The sequence below is a fragment of the Phyllopteryx taeniolatus genome, chromosome 9 (genome assembly GCF_024500385.1).
Source record: "Phyllopteryx taeniolatus isolate TA_2022b chromosome 9, UOR_Ptae_1.2, whole genome shotgun sequence".
NCBI classification, from domain to species: Eukaryota; Metazoa; Chordata; class Actinopteri; order Syngnathiformes; family Syngnathidae; genus Phyllopteryx; species Phyllopteryx taeniolatus.
The window spans coordinates 16,030,909-16,050,991 of record NC_084510.1 but is presented as its reverse complement, the minus strand read 5'-3'; the positions used below and the strand labels follow the sequence as shown (position 1 = coordinate 16,050,991).

Here is a 20,083-nt window from a genome sequence, read left to right as displayed (position 1 = left end):
ACATCGATAAACCTCACTGTATTAATGTGCCGTTAGCAATTTTAACGTGATATTCGGTCTGAGGATCAGCGTTCACCGTAGTGTGGAAGAAATAAGAAATCCCATGATGCATTGCACTGCCCACGTATGCAAACAGGAACATGGCTGCCGGTGTTTGACACAGCAGCAGTCCATTTTCTCAATTTTTGTCGGCCTGACAGCTCCAGAAAGTCACCTCTTCACACTTGCTTTACGTCACGACAGAAAACGTTTGTAGGGTGTTTCTAGCGCATCGTCTGACAACGGTGTGTTATTTTTTTTTTGCTCGCCAAGTAAACAGGTAAGAGTTAGTTTCGCTTGCTAGCTCGGCGGCTAACTTAGCCTTTGCGGTGTTTTAGTCATCGTGTTAAATCACATCCAGTATTGTCCATCCATTTATTGAGCAGCACTTCATGACAAGTGCCATGTCCTTAAACGTTTAGAACTAACATGTTGTGATGATCTAAGTTAAAATAGGACAATCAAATGCACATTGGTAAATTGCTACCCTTTTTATGTACTGTACTACTAGTAATAGTACTATGTATTGCATTCTTATCCACGAACAAAAAAAAACATCAAGCATTTAGGCACAATGTTAGGAGGCACTCCATAGCTCTAAATAATATCCCTCAGCACACTGGAGAAGCCTCTCCACATTTTAAAGTTATTTTCACCCTTAGATACAGTATTAACGCTCTCATAAAACTTTGTCTAACTAAAACATTTGCCTTCAGTGAATCATCATGGCAAGTCCCAGAACCAGAAGAGTTTTGAAGGAAGTGAGAACACAAGATGAAAATAATGTAAGTCCACAGAGCAACCCAACATAGTATCTTTAGTATCTACGGTTTCTTGATTTGTGTTGATCCAATAAAAATTACCAAAAATGAATGCGGTAATAAATTCCGCACATGAACTGAATGCAGCACATGCAGCTTTTATGGTGACAGTGCTAGAATTAAATTGTTAGGAGGCACTCCATAGGACTAAATAATATAATAATAATCCCACCCCCCCTTCAGCTGGAACTGGGTCCAGTTCAATTAAGTATCAAGTAATTTTTTGTTATAGCAACGGCTGTTTCACGTCATTGAACAGGGGGCTTTTTAGTTGAGAATTTCCTTCCTTTCTTTGTCACAATTAAAAATAGTTTAAAAAAAACAGTCCTGCTTTCCTGAGGGCAGTGGTTCCCAAACGTCCCCAACATCCCCCCCCCCCCCCCCCCCCTTTGGTTCATAAGAAATTTTCATCAATCAAACAAAGAAAACATACACATTTTATTTTCAGTCCATTGCAGTTTATTTCACACATTGTACAACCCCAATTCCGGTGAAGTTGGGACAGAATACAATGATTTGCAAATCATGTTCAACCTATATTTAATTGAATACACTATAAAGACAAGATATTTAATGTTCAAACTGATGAACTTTATTGTTTTTTGCAAATAGTCATTCATTTAGAATTTTATGGCTGTAACACTTTTCCAAAAAAGCTGGGACAGGTGGCAAAAAAGACTGAGAAAGTTGAGGAATGCTCATCAAACACCTGTTTGGAACATCCCACAGGTGAACAGGCTAATTGGGAACAGGTGGGTGCCATGATTAGGTATAAAAGGAGCTTCCCTGAATTGCTCAGTCATTCACAAGCAAAGATGGGACGAGGTTCACCTCTTTGTGAACAAGTGCGTGAGAAAATAGTTGAACAGTTTAAGGACAATGTTCCTCAACGTACAATTGCAAGGAATTTAGGGATTTCATCATTTATGGTCCATAATATCATCAAAAGGTTCTGAGAAATCACTGCATGTAAGCGGCAAGGCCGAAAACCAACATTGAATGCCCGTGACCTTCGATCCCTCAGGCAGCACTGCATCAAAAAACGACATCAATGTGTAAAGGATATCACCACATGGGCTCAGGAACACTTCAGAAAACCAATGTCAGTAAATACAGTTCGGCGCTACATCAGTAAGTGCAACTTGAAACTCTACTAGGCAAAGCAAAAGCCATTTATCAACGACACCCAGAAACGCCGCCGACTTTTCTGGGCCCAAGCTCACCTAAGATGGACCAATGCAAAGTGGAAAAGTGTTCTGTGGTCCGACGAGTCCACATTTCAAATTGTTTTTGGAAATTGTGGATGTCGTGCCCTCCGGTCCAAAGAGGAAAAGAACCATCCGGACTGTTATGGACGCAAAGTTCAAAAGCCAGCATCTGTGAAAGTATGGGGCTGTGTTAGTGCCAATGGCATGGGTAACTTACACATCTGTGAAGGCACCATTAATGCTGAAAGGTACATACAGGTTTTGAAGAAACATATGCTGCCATCCAAGCAACGTCTTTTTCATGGACGCTCCTGCTTATTTCAGCAAGACAATGCCAAACTGCATTCTGCACGTGTTACAACAGCGTGGCTTCGTAGTAAAAGCGTGTGGGTACTAGACTGGCCTGCCTGCAGTCCAGACCTGTCTCCCATTGAAAATGTGTGGCGCATTATGAAGCGTAAAATACGACAACAGAGACCCAGGGCTGTTGAACAGCTGAAGCTGTACATCAAGCAAGAATGGGAAAGAATTCCACCTACAAAGCTTCAACAATTAGTGTCCTCAGTTCCCAAACGTTTATTGAATGTTGTTAAAAGAAAAAGTGATGTAACACAGTGGTAAACATGACCCTGTCCCAGCTTTTTTGGAACGTGTTGTAGCCATAAAATTCTAAGTTAATGATTATTTGCTAAAAACAAAGTTTATCAGTTTGAACATTAAATATCTTGTCTTTGTAGTGTATTCAATAAATATAGGTTGAACATGATTTGCAAATCATTGTATTCTGTTTTTATTTGTTTAACACAACGTCCCGACTTCATTGGTATTGGGGTTGTCATAAATGTGTAAAATAAACTGCAATGGATTTTATTACAATGTAATTAATACAAACCTCACTGTTTTTTGAAAAAGTGAACTGCCATAAACTGCAGGTTATAATAAGTGTAACTGTTTCCAAGCACCTTAACTGTGTAATTATGTTCAGTGTAACAGGTTTTGTTTTTTTTTCCTATAAAAAAACATTGCTATTAATGCAATGTTTTCCTTAATTCATCCGTCCTGCACCCCCTTGCAATTGCTCTGAGCCCCCCCTAAGGGGCGTGCCACCCACTTTGGGAACCACTGCCCTAGGGGACCAAACCAGATAATGCAGGGGTAAGAATAAATTAATGTGTCTGCAAATTCTAAAAGCATATTTTGTAATAATGCTAAAAATAGATACTATATTCCTAATATAATGCATCTTGCTTTATTCTTCACAGCTGTGCTTTGAGTGTGGGGCCTTCAACCCTCAGTGGGTCAGTGTGACCTATGGGATTTGGATATGTCTGGAATGCTCTGGAAAACACAGAGGCTTGGGGGTACATCTCAGGTAAAGAAAAATTACGAGGAGGAACACAATTTTTGTTGAGTTAGGTCTGACAGCTGTTTTTAACTATTTTTTGGGTGCGGAATCAAAAACTGAGTTCAGTTTTTCTCTATCACGTCATGTTTTTTAACTATCGGATCCCCGTTTTCTGAAAAAATATGAAAAATGTATGTATCTTAGTAAATAAAACACCATGATGGAATAGTTACAAGCTTTGAAAACTAAAAAAACAGCATAAAACGAAAAATAACTTACAACGGTATGCCCATGGTTACAAGGTTAAGAGAAAACCCAGCACAAATCCTCTTAATTCCTACTATGCTAGCTATATGTATGCAGATATTGATAGTACTGACCTATTGGGAGCTGCACACACACCTCCCCGCACTGTCTCAATTGTGACTGCACTAACAAGTTGCCATGTAGCTGCAGATGAGTCCAATCGTAATCAGCAGGCAAGTCTTACTACAGCTATTCAGTGTAATTTTGCTTATCTGGAGGATAAACTTGACGTGCTAGAAAAAAAACTGACTGCAATTTTTGAATCACCATGGCAATTTTAGTTTTAATCAGCATAAAAATTAACTCAACAGAAATTTTTTTTCAAATTGTCCCCCAGTCTTATGTCATGTGTTTTGAGCGATCAGAACAGCAGCCGTTGGACCTTGAACTCAATTAATGAGTTATCAGTCTTGAATTGACAGATCCTTAAATGATGGTAATGCATTTCACGTAACATTTAATAACATCACATTAAAATGTGAATGATTACCAAAAGCGGTTTCCTTTTTGTTGTTGTCTAAAAAATTGCTTAACATTTGTGGTGGTGGCGGCGGTCTGGTGAACCATTTCTGTTCTATTTGCAGTTTTGTACGTTCTGTCACCATGGACAAGTGGAAGGATATTGAGCTTGAGAAGATGAAAGCAGGAGGGAATGGCAAATTCCGTTTGTTTCTCGAGCTCCAAGATGATTACAATCCCAACTGGACCTTACAGGAAAAGTATAACAGCCGAGCTGCTGCGCTCTTCAGGGACAAGGTGAGCTGTGCCAGCCAGTTGTGGCCTGGTTAAGGATCCCCGTTCCCAGTTATTACACTTAAGCGCAAAATGATTCATACTCTCACCAAATTATGGGTTGAAGTATAGTTTTTTTTGTGTAATGGGTATCTTAAAAACAGGAACATGGTATAAGACTATAAGAAATGAGGTTAGAATATATGAACATTCACAATTTTTTCTTTTACATTTTGACACGGTTATATCTCATTTACATATACAGGTACATAGCCAATGGGTCAAATCATTGTTTCCAAAAAAATGTGTAGATTAGGGAATGTAAAACTAAATAATGATAATGAGAAAAATATCTGTAACACAACTTCTTAGTCTTTTGTCAATTTCTTGACATTTCCACCCTGAAGATATCCATTCTCACACTTGAGCTAAACATTTGGCCATGGTATAAATCATTTTTGTCTTAACTGTAATTCATATTTGATGTCGTCATTAAACATAAAAATCCCCATTCTCTTGTTCATCATCTTTAATATTGTATGTGTCAGGTTGCCGCTGAAGCAGAGGGGAAGGAGTGGTCTATTGAAACTTCTTCTGCCAAAAATTGGACATCACCCCAACCCAAAAGCAGCCTTTCATCCTCCCATCGGTAAGACTGAAGGGAAGTTAATATATGATCCAGCAAATTAATAGTCATTAATGCAGTGATTGTGCGCCACAGATCCGGGGGATCTGGCGCAAACTCTGCCACATCTGGTGATAAAGCTTTCGAAGACTGGTTGAGTGATGACGTTAACTCTTATCAGAGGTAATAACTTGATCTTCCTGATCATTGGTTGTTTTATTTTTTAAGTTTATTTCTTTGTTCAAACTCTTCTTCTTCAGTGGAGGCGGTTACAGTGGGAATCAAGAGAACCGCTATGTTGGCTTTGGCAACACCGTAACCCCAGAGAAAAAGGAGGATGACTTCATAAACAATGCTATGTCCTCCATTTATTCAGTAAGACCCATTATAAACAGTTAAATTTTCTTTGACTGTAATGCCTGCTGCACAGTGCACGATGTGTTGGAACTCGATTGGACTGGATCATTGCAACAACAACAAAAATGAGTTGCTGACTCCCTCTGATTTTAGTAAATGGCTTCCATGAACTAAAGCACAAAGTCTAATCAGCCTTTTAATATACAACCCCAATTCCAATGAAGTTGGGACGTTGTGTTAAACATGAATAAAAACGGAATATAATGATTTGCAAATCATGTTCAACCTAAATTTAATTGAATACACTACAAGGACAAGATATTTAATGTTCAAACTGATAAACGTTATTCCATCCAACCATTTTCCGAGCCGCTTCTGCTCACTAGGGTCGCAGGCGTGCTGGACCCTATCCCAGCTATCATCGGGCAGGAGGTGGGGTACACCCTGAACTGGTTGCTAGCCAATCGCAGGGCACACACAAACAAACAACCATTTCGCACTCACATTCACACCTACGGGCAATTTAGAGTTGTCAATTAACCTAGCATGCATGTTTTTGGGATGTGGGAGGAAACCGGAGTGCCCGGAGAAAACCCAGACAGGCACGGGGAGAACATGCAAACTCCACACAGGCGGGGCTGGGGATTGAACCTCGGACCTCAGAACTGTGTGGCATGGTGGGCGACTGGTGCCACGATAAACGTTATTGTTTTTAGAAAATAATCATTCTTCTTCTTCTTTTCCTTTCGGCTTGTCCCGTTAGGGGTCGCCACAGCGCGTCATCCTTTTCCATGAGAGCCTATCTCCTGCATCCTCCTCTCGAACACCAACTGCCATCATTTTAGAAAATAATCATTAACTAAGAATTTTATGGCTGCAACACATTCCAAAAAAGCTGGGACATGTGGCAAAAAAAGACTGAGAAAGTTGAGGAATGCTCATCAAACACCTGTTTGTAACATCCCACAGGTGAACAGGCGAATTGGTAACAGGTGGGTGCCATGATTGGGTATAAAAGGAGCTTCCCTGAATTGCTCAGTCATTCACAAGCAAAGATGGGGCGAGGTTCACCTCTTTGTGAACAAGTGTGTGAGAAAATAGTCGAACAGTTTAAGGACAATGTTCCTCAACGTACAATTGCAAAGAATTTAGAGATTTTATCATCTACGGTCCATAATATCATCAAAAGGTTCAGAAAATCTGGAGAAATCACTGCATGTAAGCGGCAAGGCCGAAAACCAACATTGAATGCCCGTGACCTTCGATCCCTCAGGCGGCACTACGTCAAAAACCGACAATGTGTAAAGGATATCACCACATGGGCTCAGGAACACTTCAGAAAACCAATGTCAGTAAATACAGTTCGGCGCTACATCCGTAAGTGCAACTTGAAACTCTACTATGCAAGCAAAACCCATTTATCCACAACACCCAGAAACGCCACCGGCTTCTCTGGGCCCGAGCTCATCTAAGATGGACTGATGCAAAGTGGAAATGTGTTCTATGGTCCGACGAGTCCACATTTCAAATTGTTTTGGGAAATTGTGGACGTTGTGTCCTCCGGGCCAAAGAGGACTGTTGTGGACGCAAAGTTCAAAAGCCTGTGTTAGTGCCAATGGCATGGGTAACTTACACATCTGTGAAGGCATCATTAATGCTGAAAGGTACATACAGGTTTTGGAGAAACATATGCTGCCATTCAAGCAACATCTTTTTCATGGACGCCCCTGCTTATTTCAGCAAGACAATGCCAAACCACATTCTGCACGTGTTACAACAGTGTGGCTTTGTAGTAAAAGAGTGCGGGTACTAGACTGGCCTGCCTGGAGTCCAGACCTGTCTCCCATTGAAAATGTGTGGCGCATTATGAAGCGTATAATACGACAACGGAGACCCCGGACTGTTGAACAGCTGAAGCTGTATATCAACCAAAAATGGGAAAGAATTCCACCTACAAAGCTTCAACAATTGGTGTCCTCAGTTCCCAAACGTTTATTGAATGTTGTTAAAAGAAAAGGTGATGTAACAGAGTGGTAAACATGACCCTGTCCCAGGTTTTTTGGAACGTGTTGCGGCCATAAAATTCTAAGTTCATGATTATTTGCTAAAAACAATAAAGTTGATCAGTTTTAACATTAAATATCTTGTCTTTGTAGTGTATTAAATTAAATATAGGTTGAACATGATTTGCAAATCATTGTATTCTGTTTTTATTTATTTTTAACACAACGTCCCAACTTCATTGGAATTGGGGTAGTACTTCACAGTATTACACCATAGAAAGATGGATTAATAGTTAAAGAATAACGGGTTGAGAGGGAGTGGATGTGGGTGAGAATAAAAGCCAGAGTGTGGATATTTGTAAAAAGTCTTGCTCATTCCCATTCATTTCAACCTTCCGCGCGTGTACATTTTCTTCGCTTTTTCTTGCACAGGCACAATATAAATTATAAATATAGTTTGGTATTGTTATAAAACACAATATTTGATACTTTACATACTGTATTTAAATGACTTTGGGACAGCTAAGTGGCCGTTCTGTCCCTCACTCACTTAAACCCAGAAATGTATTGTTAGCATGAGTGAAATCTTGTGTATTTTGATTTGCTCTAATCTGTGAAGTTGCTCCTGGATTCAATTGCGGCAAAACCAGTGGCCAACTGATCGGTCACTCATGGAAGAACCAGTCTACTTATGTTTTGTGGACTTGGAGAAGGCGGTCGACCGTGTCCCTTGGGGAGTCCTGTGGGGGGTGCTTCGGGGGTATGGGGTACAGAACCCCCTGATACGGCCAGTTGCCAAACCACGCACAGTTCAGTCGGGTTCAGCTGCGTCGCTCTGTGTGTGGCAGCTTCAACAGATTTTCAGTTATCCTGCTTTCTTTTTGTTTTGCAGGGTTGGAGTAATTTTACTGTTGGGGCCACCAAGTTTGCTTCCATTGCAAAAGACAATGTAAGATAACAATGTAAAAACTGCATTTCCAAACCAACATTTTTTTACCATTTCTTCATGAAGTGGTAACATTTTAGAAAAAAGTACCTCATTAATTTTCATATTTTCCACCCAGACAACAAAACTGGCAAATCAGGCAACTTTGAAGGTAAGACTAATATAAGTCATTGCTTTCAGGTACACAACACATGCTTTTCACACAATATTAATATTTATATTTATTAGTAGTCTGTTTTTAAATGTACTGTATGCTTCCTTGCTTTTTAATTTTCTCCAAAAATAACACAATTTGCTCATTGCACACTTAAACTATAAATGCATGATGCTCTATTGTTTGATTGTAATTTAATATCTCTTCAATATCTCTTCGCCTTCTCTGGATGTAGTTAAAGGGCTATAAGGCACCCCCGGAACCGGTAAAGCAAGAAATGAGTGCATGACACTTTTTCTGCATCATGCTTGTGTTTAAATAGTGTCATTTTAATTTTCTTGAAAAAAGTAAAAGATTGCATGAGAATTTTTCCTGCCCCATGTATGTATTTTTTTTAGTTTAATTTTGTTCGTATTTTTCTCCTCGCAAGTGTTCTATTGTTTGCTAGCAAAGAGACAGTGTATGAAATGATGACTGTCACCTGTGTCTTGTTGGCTACTGTATCATAAAATATTTGGTATGACCTTATGGATAACTTATAGAATACATTTTCGCTCATCAGTCACTATAGTCACGAGTGAGTATTAAAAGAAATTCCAACCACGACTATAAAAATACCGTATGCTATGGACATGACTTTTTTTTTAAAAAGAATTTTGCTTTCAAGGTGCAATGGTACACACACAATATTATAATTTATTAATTTAATTTTTACAAATGGTTATTGTCAAAGGGAATCCTAAAAATAGAGTGCCATGAAAAAGTATTGGCCCCCTTCTCAAATTCTTAGTTAGTCTTGGTCATAGCCGAGGCATTCCGAGGCCAGCTGGGAGACATAGTCTCTCCGGCGTGTCCTGGGTCGTCCCCGGGGTCTCCTCCGGATGGGATGTGCCCGGAACACCTCATCAGGGATGTGTCTGGGAGGCATCCTAATCAGATGCCCCAGCCACCTCATCTGGCTCCTCTCAATGTGGAGGAGCAACAGCTCAACTCTGAGCTCCTCCCGGATAACCAAGCTTCTCATCCTATCTATAAGGGAGAAGGAGGAAACTCATTTCGGCCGCTTTCATCCGGGATCTTGTTCTTTCGGCCACGACCCACTGCTTGTGACCACAGGTGAGGGTAGGAACGTAGATCGACTGGTAAATTGAGAGCTTCGCCTTTTGGTGTAGCTCCTTCTTTACCACAACGGACCGATACAAAGTCCGCATCACTGCAGATACTGTACCGACCCGCTTGTCAATCTCCCGTTCCATTCTTCATTCATTCGTGAACAAGACCCCAAGATACTTGAACTGCTCCACTTGGGGCAGGGTCTCATCCCCGACCTGGAGAGGGCACGCCACCCTTTTCCGACTGAGGACCATGGTCTCAGATTTGGAAGTGCTGATTTTCATCCCAGCCGCTTCACACTCTGCTGCAAACTGCTCCAATGAGAGTTGGAGATCACGGCTTGATGAAGCCTACAGAAACACATCATCCGGAAAAAGTAGAGATGCAATACTGAGGCCACCAAACCGGACTACGCCTCGGCTGCGCCTAGAAATTCTGTCCATAAAAGTAATGAACAGAATCTGTGACAAAGGACAGCCTTGGCGAAGTCCAACTCTCACCGGAAACGAGTCCCGACTTACTGCCATCAATGCGGACCAAAGTCTGACTCTGGTCATACAGGGACCGAACAGGCCGTATCAGGGGGTTCTGTTCCCCATACTCCCGAAGCACCCCCCACAGGACTCCCCAAGGGACACGGTCGAACGCCTTCTCCAAGTCCACAAAACATAAGTAGACTGGTTGGGCGAACTCCCATGCACCCTCAAGGACCCTGCCGAGGGTGTAGAGCTGTTGCACTGTTCCACAGCCAGGACGAAAATCACACTGCTCCGCTTGAATCTGAGATTCGACTTCCCGACAGACCTTTCTCTACAGTACCCCTGAATAAATCTTACCAGGGACGTTGAGTGTGATCACCCTGTAGTTGGAACACACCCTCCGGCCCCCCGTTCTGGGCCACCACCCCAGTTTTCCAATTCAGAGGCACTGTCCCCGATGTCCACGTGATGTTGCAGAGGTGTTTCAACCAGGACAGCTCCACAACATCCAGAGCCTTTAGGAACTCCGGGCGAGGAGCTTTTTAACCACCTTGGTGACCTCAACCCCAGAGATAGGAGAGCCCGCCTCAGAGACCCCATACTCAGCTTCCACATAGGAAGGTGTGTCGGTGGAATTGAGGAGGTCTTCGAAGTATTCTCCCCACCGACTCACAACGTCCCGAGTCGAGGTCAGCAGCGCCCTATCCCCACTATACACAGTGTTGATGGTGTGACGCCGGATGGTGGACCAGAATTTCCTCAAAGCCCTCCGGAAGTCTTTCTCCATGGCCTCACCGAACTCCTCCAACGCCCGAGTTTTTGCTTCAGCTACCACCAAAGCTGCATTCCGCTTGGCCAGCTGGTACCCATCGGCTGCCCCAGGAGTCCCACAGGCCAAAAAGGCCCAATAGGACTCCTTCTTCAGCTTGACTGCATCCCTCACCATTGGTGTCCACCAATGAGTTCGGGGATTACCACTACGACAGGCACCAACCACCTTACGGCTACAGCTCCTGTCGGCCGCCTCAGCAATGGAAGCGTGGAACATGGTCCACTCAGACTCAATGTCCCCCGCCTCCTCCGGAACATGAGCAAAGTTCTGTCTGAGGTGGGAGTTGAAACTCCTTCTGACAGGGGATTCTGCCATATGTTCCCAGCAGACCCTCACAATACGTTTGGGCCTGCCAGGTCGGACCAGCATCTTCCTTCACCATCAGAGCCAACTCACCACCAGGTGGTGATCGGTTGCCTGCATCGCCCCTCTCTTCACCAGAGTGTCCAAGACATGCGGCCGGAAGTCTGATGACATGACCACAAAGTCAATCATCGAACTGCGACCTAGGGTGCCAAGTGCACGTGTGGACACCCTTATGCTTGAACCTGGTGTTCGTTATGGACAATGCGTGATGAGCACAGAAGTCCAATAACAGAACACCGCTTGAGTTCTGATCGCGGGGGGGCGTTCCTCCCTCCCAATTACACCCTTCCAGGTCTCACTGTCATTACCCACGTGAGCATTGAAGTCCCCTCGCAGAACAAGGGAGTCTCCAGCGGGAGCGCTCTCCAGCACCCCTTCAAGGACTCCAAAAAGGGTGGGTACTCTGAACTGCTGTTTGGTGCATAGGCACAAACGACAGTCAGGACCCGTCCCCGCACCCGAAGGCGGAGGGAGGCTACCCTCTCGTGAACCCCCAATGTACAGGCGCTGAGCCAGGGGCCAATAAGTATACCCACACCTGCTCGCCGCCTCTCACCATGGGCAACTCCAGAGTGGAAAAGAGTCCAACCCCTCTCGAGGACTGGTACCAGAGCCCAAGCCGTGTGTGGAGGCGAGCCCGACTATATCTAGTCAGAATTTCTCAATCTCACACACCAGCTCGGGCTCCTTCCCTTCCAGAGAGATGACATTCCACGTACCTAGAGCCAGCTTCTGTAGCCGGGGATCGGATTGCCAAGGTCCCTGCCTTTGGCCACCGCCCAGCTCACATGGCACCCGATTCCTATGGCCCCTCCCACAGGTGGTGAGCCCATCGGAAGGGGGACCCACGTTACCCTTTCGGGCTGTGCCCGGCCGAGCCTCATGTTTCCAGACTAATAGATGTCAGTTACTTTATTTATCGACTGTTCTGGAATGTCTTTGGCTGGTGTCATTTTCTTTTAAGTTTTTTAGATGTTTTGTCCGAGTTGATTTTGTCGGGCCAGATTTGTTTAAGTCATTTCTTGATTGAACAGGTCTGGAGGTAATCAGGCTTGGGTGTGATCTGTGAAAATTAACCAAAAATTGTGATTAGCCACAATTAATTCATGATTTAACAAGCAGGGTAATTACTTTTTCCACGCAGGGCTAGTTAACTTTGAAGTTTTTTTTTTCCCTTAATAAATGAAATCAGCGTTTAAAAACGGCATTTGAAGTTCTCTTGGATTATATTTGTCTGATATTTACATTTGTTTAATGATCTTAAACATTAAAGTGGGGAAACTGCAAAAATCTAAGAATTTGAGAAGGGGGCCAATACTTTTTCACAGCACTGTATACCACTACATTCATTGGAGCTGTCTTTGAGCCGTTACACCAACAAGTTACTGTTCACTGTAATCAGTCACGTCATGCCAAGCTGTCAATGTGAAATTGTTAAATTGAAGTCATTTTGTTTTTCTTTTCTTTCCACCCTCTGACTTTTAACTAGGCCACAGAGTTAGGACATACAATAAATGAGAGTGTTATTAAACCTACCCAAGAAAAGGTAACATTGATGTTTGAAGTTGTCCAATTGGTGGTGGGTTGCAGCATTTAAAAAGAAAACAGCTTCAGATGTGAATGTGGTATTTTCTACAGCGCTTGTTCATCAGCTTCATGTGATTGCACATTATAAGACAAAAGTGGTACATTATCAATGTTTACCCTTCCAACTGGGTCTGTTTTAGTGAGGAGTAAAGATTGAAGTAATTTTCGCAAAATTTTAATGTTCTTTCTTTTTATCCACCCCATCTGGTTCTGGACCAGGATTCTGACATCTGATTGTCCAATATTATATGAGTTGTTAGACTTCTGAATGATTATAGGAAGGCAAAATTAGTCAGTTGACCTTTTTATTTATAAATATATTTTAACTTGGTTAAGTTAAGTCAATGACTGGACGTGCCTGGTATAAATCTGTCTTTTGTCTTGAAATGTACAGTTGACATAGGTAAAGGCATGCGCTTCTGTCTTTTCCCTCATACAGAATGATTGTAGCTGCATTACTTTCCAATTAACTAACTTTGTTGAGGCAATTAATAAAAATATAGTGGAATCAGCCAAAAATGATTGCTTGCTACCTGCCGTTCAACATATACAGGGGATATAAAATAATCTACACACCTCTGTTCAAATGCTAGGTTTTTGTGATATTAAAAAAATTAGACCAAGATAAATCATTTCGAAACTTTTGACACCATTAATGTGACCTATACCCTGTATAACTCAATTGGGAAAAACATCTTTCGAGAGGGGAACTAAAAGTAAACAACTGAGCTAATTTGGTTGCAAAATTTTGAGCACCCTATAACTGGGGATTTATAATTGGGATTTCACATTTCTCTTGGTTTCAAACTCCCCTGTTGCACAGCAAAATTGTTCCAGCAGAAAGGTAGACAGAGCCACCATTCTGCAAGGCCATGCAGCTGAACAAGACAGGTTTTAAAAAATGTTTTTAAAAATAAAATTAAAAAAAATAAAAAACTGGGGATTTGTCTGTGTTCACAATTAACCAATCATATTGAAACTCATGTTAAATGGAAGTCAGCACACACCTGCAACCCTAAATACTGTAAAGTTCATCCTTCGCCGTGTTCACGTATATGTTCTACACACTAGGGGGGGCACAATATATTGGAGATATCAGGATGGGGGTTTCATTCATGATTAGGGACGGGGGTCTAGTGTGGATACTGGGGTTAATAGGGGGGGGGGGGGGAGGGGGGCACATAATATCGTAGCCTGGTGGATATGGTGTGGCTAAGATTAGGAGGGGTGTGGTTGGGGTGTGGGGGGGGGGTTGGTGGGGGGGGGGGGGTGGTGGGGGGGGGGGGGGTGTGGGTGTTTGTTGGGTGGGGGTTGGGGTTGGTGGTTGGTGGGTGTTGTGGGTGGTGGTTTGTTGGGGTTTGGGTTTTTGTGGTTTGGTTTGGGGAGTGTTGTGGTTTTGTGGTGTTTTGGGGGAGGGGTGGAGGGTGGGTGGTGATTGTGGTTGAAGGTGAGGAATTTTTTTTATGAATTAAAGGAGTATGGGGGATTTAATAAAGGGTTAGATGTTGTGGGTTATTTTGGGTAATTTGATTGGGGATTGGGTGAATGTTGGAATTTTGTGGGGAAGTTAAAAAATAGGACAATTATGATATATAATAATTAACCTACTGTGATGCATGGTGGTGGCAGCATCGTACATCTGGGCTGTTTTTCTTCAGCTGGAACTGGAGCCTTAGATAGGATGGAGGGAATTACAGTATGAGCAGTTCCAAATACCAGTCAGTTTTGGCACATAACCTTCAGGCTTCTGCTAGAAAAATTAAGACGAAGAGGAACTTCATCTTTTAGCATGACAATTACCCAAAGCACACAATCAAATCAACAAAAGAATGACTTCACCAGAAAAAGATTAAAGTTTTAGATTTTCCCAACCAGAATCCAGACCTGAATTCGATCAAACATCAGGCTTGTCAAGAAGAGGGCTCTGCACAGGAGATGCCCTCGTAATCTGACAGATTTGGAATGTTTTTGCAAAGAAAAGTGAGCAAATCTTGGCACATCAAGATGTGTCACACTGATTGACTCTTGCCCAAAAAGACTGAGCATTGTAATAAAAGCCAAAGGTGCTGCAACGAAGTATTAGTTCGAGGGTGTGCATTTTTATGCAACCAGGATATTGTACGACTTTCATTTCTCATTTTCCCCTTAAAAGATTATTTTTCAATTGAGTTGTATAGGTCACATTAAAGGAAGAACATTTTTTTTAATTAATTTTGTCTAAGTAGTTGTTTTGCGTCACAGAAACATGGCATTTGAACAGGGTTGTGTGTAGACTTTTTATATCACCTGTAACTGTACTAAAAATATACATGATTATTTAAATAATTACAATTTGGCTCATCCAGGTGAAAGATGGCAAAATGCTAGATGAAATGACAGTCGGCATCACTGAGTTGGCAAACAAGGTAGGATGGATGGCAGAGCTCTGCCGCATTGACGGGACAAAATCAGTCTTCTGAGCGTGAAGCAGCAGCGTGACAAAACTGCATTCGTTTAATCATAATGAAGAAACAGTGTACAATAAATGCAAACATGGAGGCACCCCCTCCTTGTTTCCACCCTCAGAAGAGACTGGTTTTGTTGAAACGTGTGTATATGTATATTAATTTGTGCTGTTGTTTTTCTTGCTGCCATTTTTACTCTGGTGGTAAGTATTTATTCCCACATTTCTTATTTTTATTATCACTGCCACTTTTTCTGTAGACTAATAGCAGCAGTACTGTATGTTCAAATGATAAATTGAATTGATAAAATTACATTCATTTTCACTGAATACGCTAAGATAAATGTGTTGTTTGTAATTGTCAGCTGTATTTTTTTCTTCTATTATGTATAACCTCTGATTACATTAGGTCCAGGGAGCTGGTGCCAAATTGACCAATCTCTTTTCGGGAAAACCAGAAGACGGGTAATAATATAATTTTGTTAAAGTTGTGGAAAATGCCACATACCTAATTAGTTGTACTTTAATTTAAATGGTATCCTGGTGTTTAGGGCTGCTGGAGATAGCTACCAGAACATGGGTGCTACTGAGGGATATGAGGGCAGTTCCAGCCAGCCTCTCTCAAAGGACTTCTGGGAAACATTTGGTAGCAACAACTCCCTAAAGGCCAAGAAATCCCCAAGCAGTGACAGCTGGACCATTGCAGATAATTCTGCAAAGAAGAGCTCTGACAGTTGGGACAATTGGGGCTCTGATGCAGCATCCACCAACAAACACAGCACAGAGGAGAGCTGGGAGGCCTGGGACAACAACTGGGAGAATGCAGATGGTAAGGCTAAAAAGAGTCCCACGAAACCTGCTGAAGAAACCTGGGGTAATGCAGACTGGTAGTCATTTCACAAACCTTATCTTCCCCTTTCTGCCTCCCTTTCTCTCATCATCCCCCTGGCACTAGGGAAGGAGTTATTTCGCCAACACTTCCTGTCTAGCCATTCAAATGCTCTATGTTGAACAGATGCCCAAGGTTGACATAAACTGCATGATAAAACTCGTATTCTTAAAAATTATAACTTGGAACAATGACTTGGACTTTTTAAAAATATATACATATATTATTGTAAATGCTCGCCACCCGAAAACAAACAATATATATATATCAGTGTATATAGGATTCTAAATGACTACCCCACCCCAGAAAGTGCAATAGTCGTATTGATTTAAAAAAAGCAAATGTTCATACTGTGTACTTGTTACATTGTGATACTGCTGTTCATCAAAGAAAAATATGCATGACACAATTTTTTTTATTATAAATCATTGTAAATACAGTCTTGTCTTTGTGGTCAGCCACATTGACTTATTCCATCCCAGGACCATGATCTTGAATCCCCTTGCATACTGACTTGGCATTACATAAAAAATTGTATATAGGTACAATAAAATATCTGTAATAAATAAACATTGGCATTACGCTGTATCCTTCATACAAGCAGTTAAATAGTTTTGCAAACAACTATGTTTAACATCTGTGAACTGATGAAACCCATTTTGAACTTTCTGAGCAGTGCCCCACTTTCCCAAAGCTACTATAATCAACAATAATAGTTAAAAAGATTACATCATGACTTCACTGCACTGGACTGAAATGGATCATTTTGATTAAACATTTTTGTGAATGGTGATATACAGTGCTAGGAATAACTAAAAGTTTCAACCAGCCATTTGCTACTTAGGGAAGAGTATGTGCGTTTTGTAAAAATTGATGGTAGGCTGTACTTTTTGTACAATTGTTAAACACAGGATGGCATTCACTTAGACAGGAAGAATATAGTGTATTAAGCTCAAGTTGGACAAAGTGTTATGAAGTTATACATGCAGTCAATACAAACTCTTAGGGCTGTTGTCAAAAGTGCACACAGCACTGCCATTGTACTTGATCAATATGAAATGTTTTCATGTGATGACGTCTACATTTTGGGCTGCTTCATCTACAAATCATGAATGCTGAATGCTTAGGTGTAGCTCTCATCCCCTCTAATTTGACTGGAACTAGCAGAGGTGACGTTTGTAGGAAAGTTTCATTTAAATCAAACTAGTTGTCATTGTTTAGAACTACAGTGTTTTGGGAAGTGTGCAACCTCACCATCTTATGTGGCCTTTGAATCTCTGTGACTGAAAGTGTGACAAATGAATCTGTGAACCCCTGCATATTCACGGTTCAAATTTGCCTATTTGCAGATTTTTTGGGGGGAACCCATCCTTATTTGCTGAAACATTTCCCTATTCGCTGTTTTGTGCTCAGGCGCCATCTCGTGGCATATTGGTGTCGAGGAAGTATGTTTTAAGTGAGCAGAGGACTTCCATTTAGACAGTGCTCTGCTTCCATCTTCAGCCCTCTGCAGGCAATTACGAATACAATTACGCACAGATTTTTGCTATTCGTGGCAGGGTTTGGTCGCTATCCCACATAAATACCGGGGGTTCATTGTACTACGAACAATGCATTTAGACAGACATACCGTAAATGATCTCTGTAGTGATAAATAAAAACTAACATAAATATGAAGAAAACAAGAAATGGCGTTATATTGTTTTGGGGGCTTTGCTGGACAGAAATGAGATCAGTTGTTTCCAGCAGTGTAATTAATACTTTATGAAAGACTTTTCAAGATATTAACTCCCCATTATTTTTCTATATCCACCATTTTTTTCATGTTTAAGCTATTAAGTGATATTTGATGAAGAGAACTTTATTCCATTCCCTGTTTCTACCTCGAAGAAAAGTTTACTACACAGTATGCGGTATGTCTTTGTTTAATGAGTCTGTATTAGTATGTGAATTTAATGTTAAGTTAAAGCAAGACAAAATGGTACAGCAGCAGCATTGATGTTTCACTGTCAATACAGTATTATGATTTTAAAAAAACAACAAAAAAATTATATCACTCCGAGAACAGTTGCTGCTGGACCAGTTGTGTTCCTGTATGCATGTGTTTAAAGCCTTAAACTGCCCTTCTTTGCTCTTTTCAGACTCATGTCAGCTTGTTGTGTATGCGTGTGCGTGCGCACGCGTCTGTGTCTGTTTTGATTCTATGAGTTTTATATGTCTGTAAATGACCATCTCATATCACTTGTGTTTATATATTGTCACCTGGAAGCATTACTATGAGATTTATTTTTTTCATTTCATGACAGCATGATATATGGCATATCTGATGTTCGTTCCAAACCATTTTTGATGTCGTGTGTAAAATCTTGACTGAGTGTCCTGTTGGTATAAATTTAATTAAATAATTCGCTGAATGTCACTAAACAATATGCATCCAGGTGCTGGCATAAAAACACGGGGGACAAAATGTTGTCTACTGTAAAATCTAAACCCAATTCTACACTTTAAAAAAATAACCAGCTCAGCAGTTGTGCCCGTAAAAAGAAATGGCACTATGCTGTGTTAATAATGTGTCTCATGTCAAGAGATTTTTATGTTGTGCATGAGCTAGATATGGAATGTGACAATTAAAACATCCAACTGTTCTTAAATCCTCAAAAGTTGTTTCTTCAGTGGATTCAAGCTCCCCCCTTCCAAGTTTCACCAGACATCAATCCCAAAACGTGAGCCAGTGTTACACACTTCAGGCTGTGGATACTTTCCCTGTACACGGTTTCTGTGTTGAATAAAATGTGTTGTAAAATCAGTGGTATTTTAACTGTCTGCATAGCAATGAACATATAGGACACTTAACCTTGTTTTGTGAAGAAAATGCAGAGCACAACACTCCTTTAGAAACCCCAAACTAGTTCAACAACAGAGAGAAGTTGTTTAACTGTACATCAAGATCTATTGTCTGTGAATCTCAATAGTAAATGCATGACCAGAATATAGACCAATATCCATTTAGAACTAAATATTTAAGATACATCACCGTACACTGCAGTGTCAAAAATTATGAATGTATTTAGTATTAATTTATCAAAACTTTGATTTAGAAAATAATGTGTATTCTTTGTTTCCGTCATGTAGCTAAATAACCAAAATGCTAAGCATCAATCAGCGCAGGGGCATCACTAGGTTTTTGTATGGGGGGCTTAGCCCCCGGGAGATGCACAACATGTGAGTGAATGTAGTGTGCTAGTCCAAAATTTCACAGCTAACGAAGACTCAGAAATTGCTTGTTAATGTTTTTGGACAGATTTTAATACAATACTAGGTTAAAGTTCAAAGTTACTGTTAGATTTATAGTTATTTCAGTCAGTTTTTAAATAAAGTACAAAAACACAGGAACTATGCTTACGGCATTAACCACAAAAAATGTTACCGTGTATGTAAAACTTAGTCAAAATATTAGTCAAATAGTTAAAAATTAAATAAAGTAATATTAAAATACTCCTGGCTCTCCACTCTGTCAGTGGTATCTCTACGCTTTTGAAGTACCCTGACTGCTTTTAGTATGTATACTTAAAATGTCGTTAGCTTTCTCTTCCCTTCGATAGCTCTATTGATAGAGCGGAGAACTGTCGAAGTCTACTGCTAGAATTCTTAGGTCGGTGGTTCAAATCCGGCTCGAAGGAGATGTTTTCCTTCGATTTACTACACTTCATTCAAAATTGCATTAATTACAATTAAAGCTTATTAATAGCTTAATTGGTTTATTTTACGTTACATTTATTATCGATTTCTGTTCTGAAAAGGCATCAATGATGCCTCCTCCACACAAGAAGGCAAGAAG

At 41.0% G+C, this 20,083-nt stretch overlaps 1 protein-coding gene across 15 annotated transcripts; it reads left to right on the top strand.

Annotated features, from left to right (window-relative positions):
- Positions 1–108: 108 nt before the first annotated feature.
- arfgap1 (ADP-ribosylation factor GTPase activating protein 1) lies at positions 109–19,051 on the top strand. Of its 15 annotated transcripts, none has more exons than XM_061784420.1 (14): positions 109–319; positions 756–824; positions 3,331–3,440; positions 4,304–4,475; positions 5,000–5,100; positions 5,173–5,259; positions 5,337–5,451; positions 8,329–8,385; positions 8,501–8,533; positions 8,772–8,801; positions 12,816–12,872; positions 15,259–15,318; positions 15,772–15,821; positions 15,908–19,051. In XM_061784420.1, exons 2-14 carry the CDS (start codon positions 765–767, stop codon positions 16,245–16,247), a joined length of 1,272 nt encoding a protein of 423 aa, XP_061640404.1. In that variant the 5' UTR covers positions 109–319; positions 756–764; the 3' UTR covers positions 16,248–19,051. The 15 variants fall into 15 exon arrangements, with proteins under 15 accessions (XP_061640404.1, XP_061640403.1, XP_061640405.1 ...); XM_061784419.1 differs by having other exon boundaries at positions 15,766–15,821; XM_061784421.1 differs by lacking the exon at positions 8,772–8,801 and having other exon boundaries at positions 15,766–15,821.
- The last annotated feature ends 1,032 nt before the right edge of the window (positions 19,052–20,083 follow it).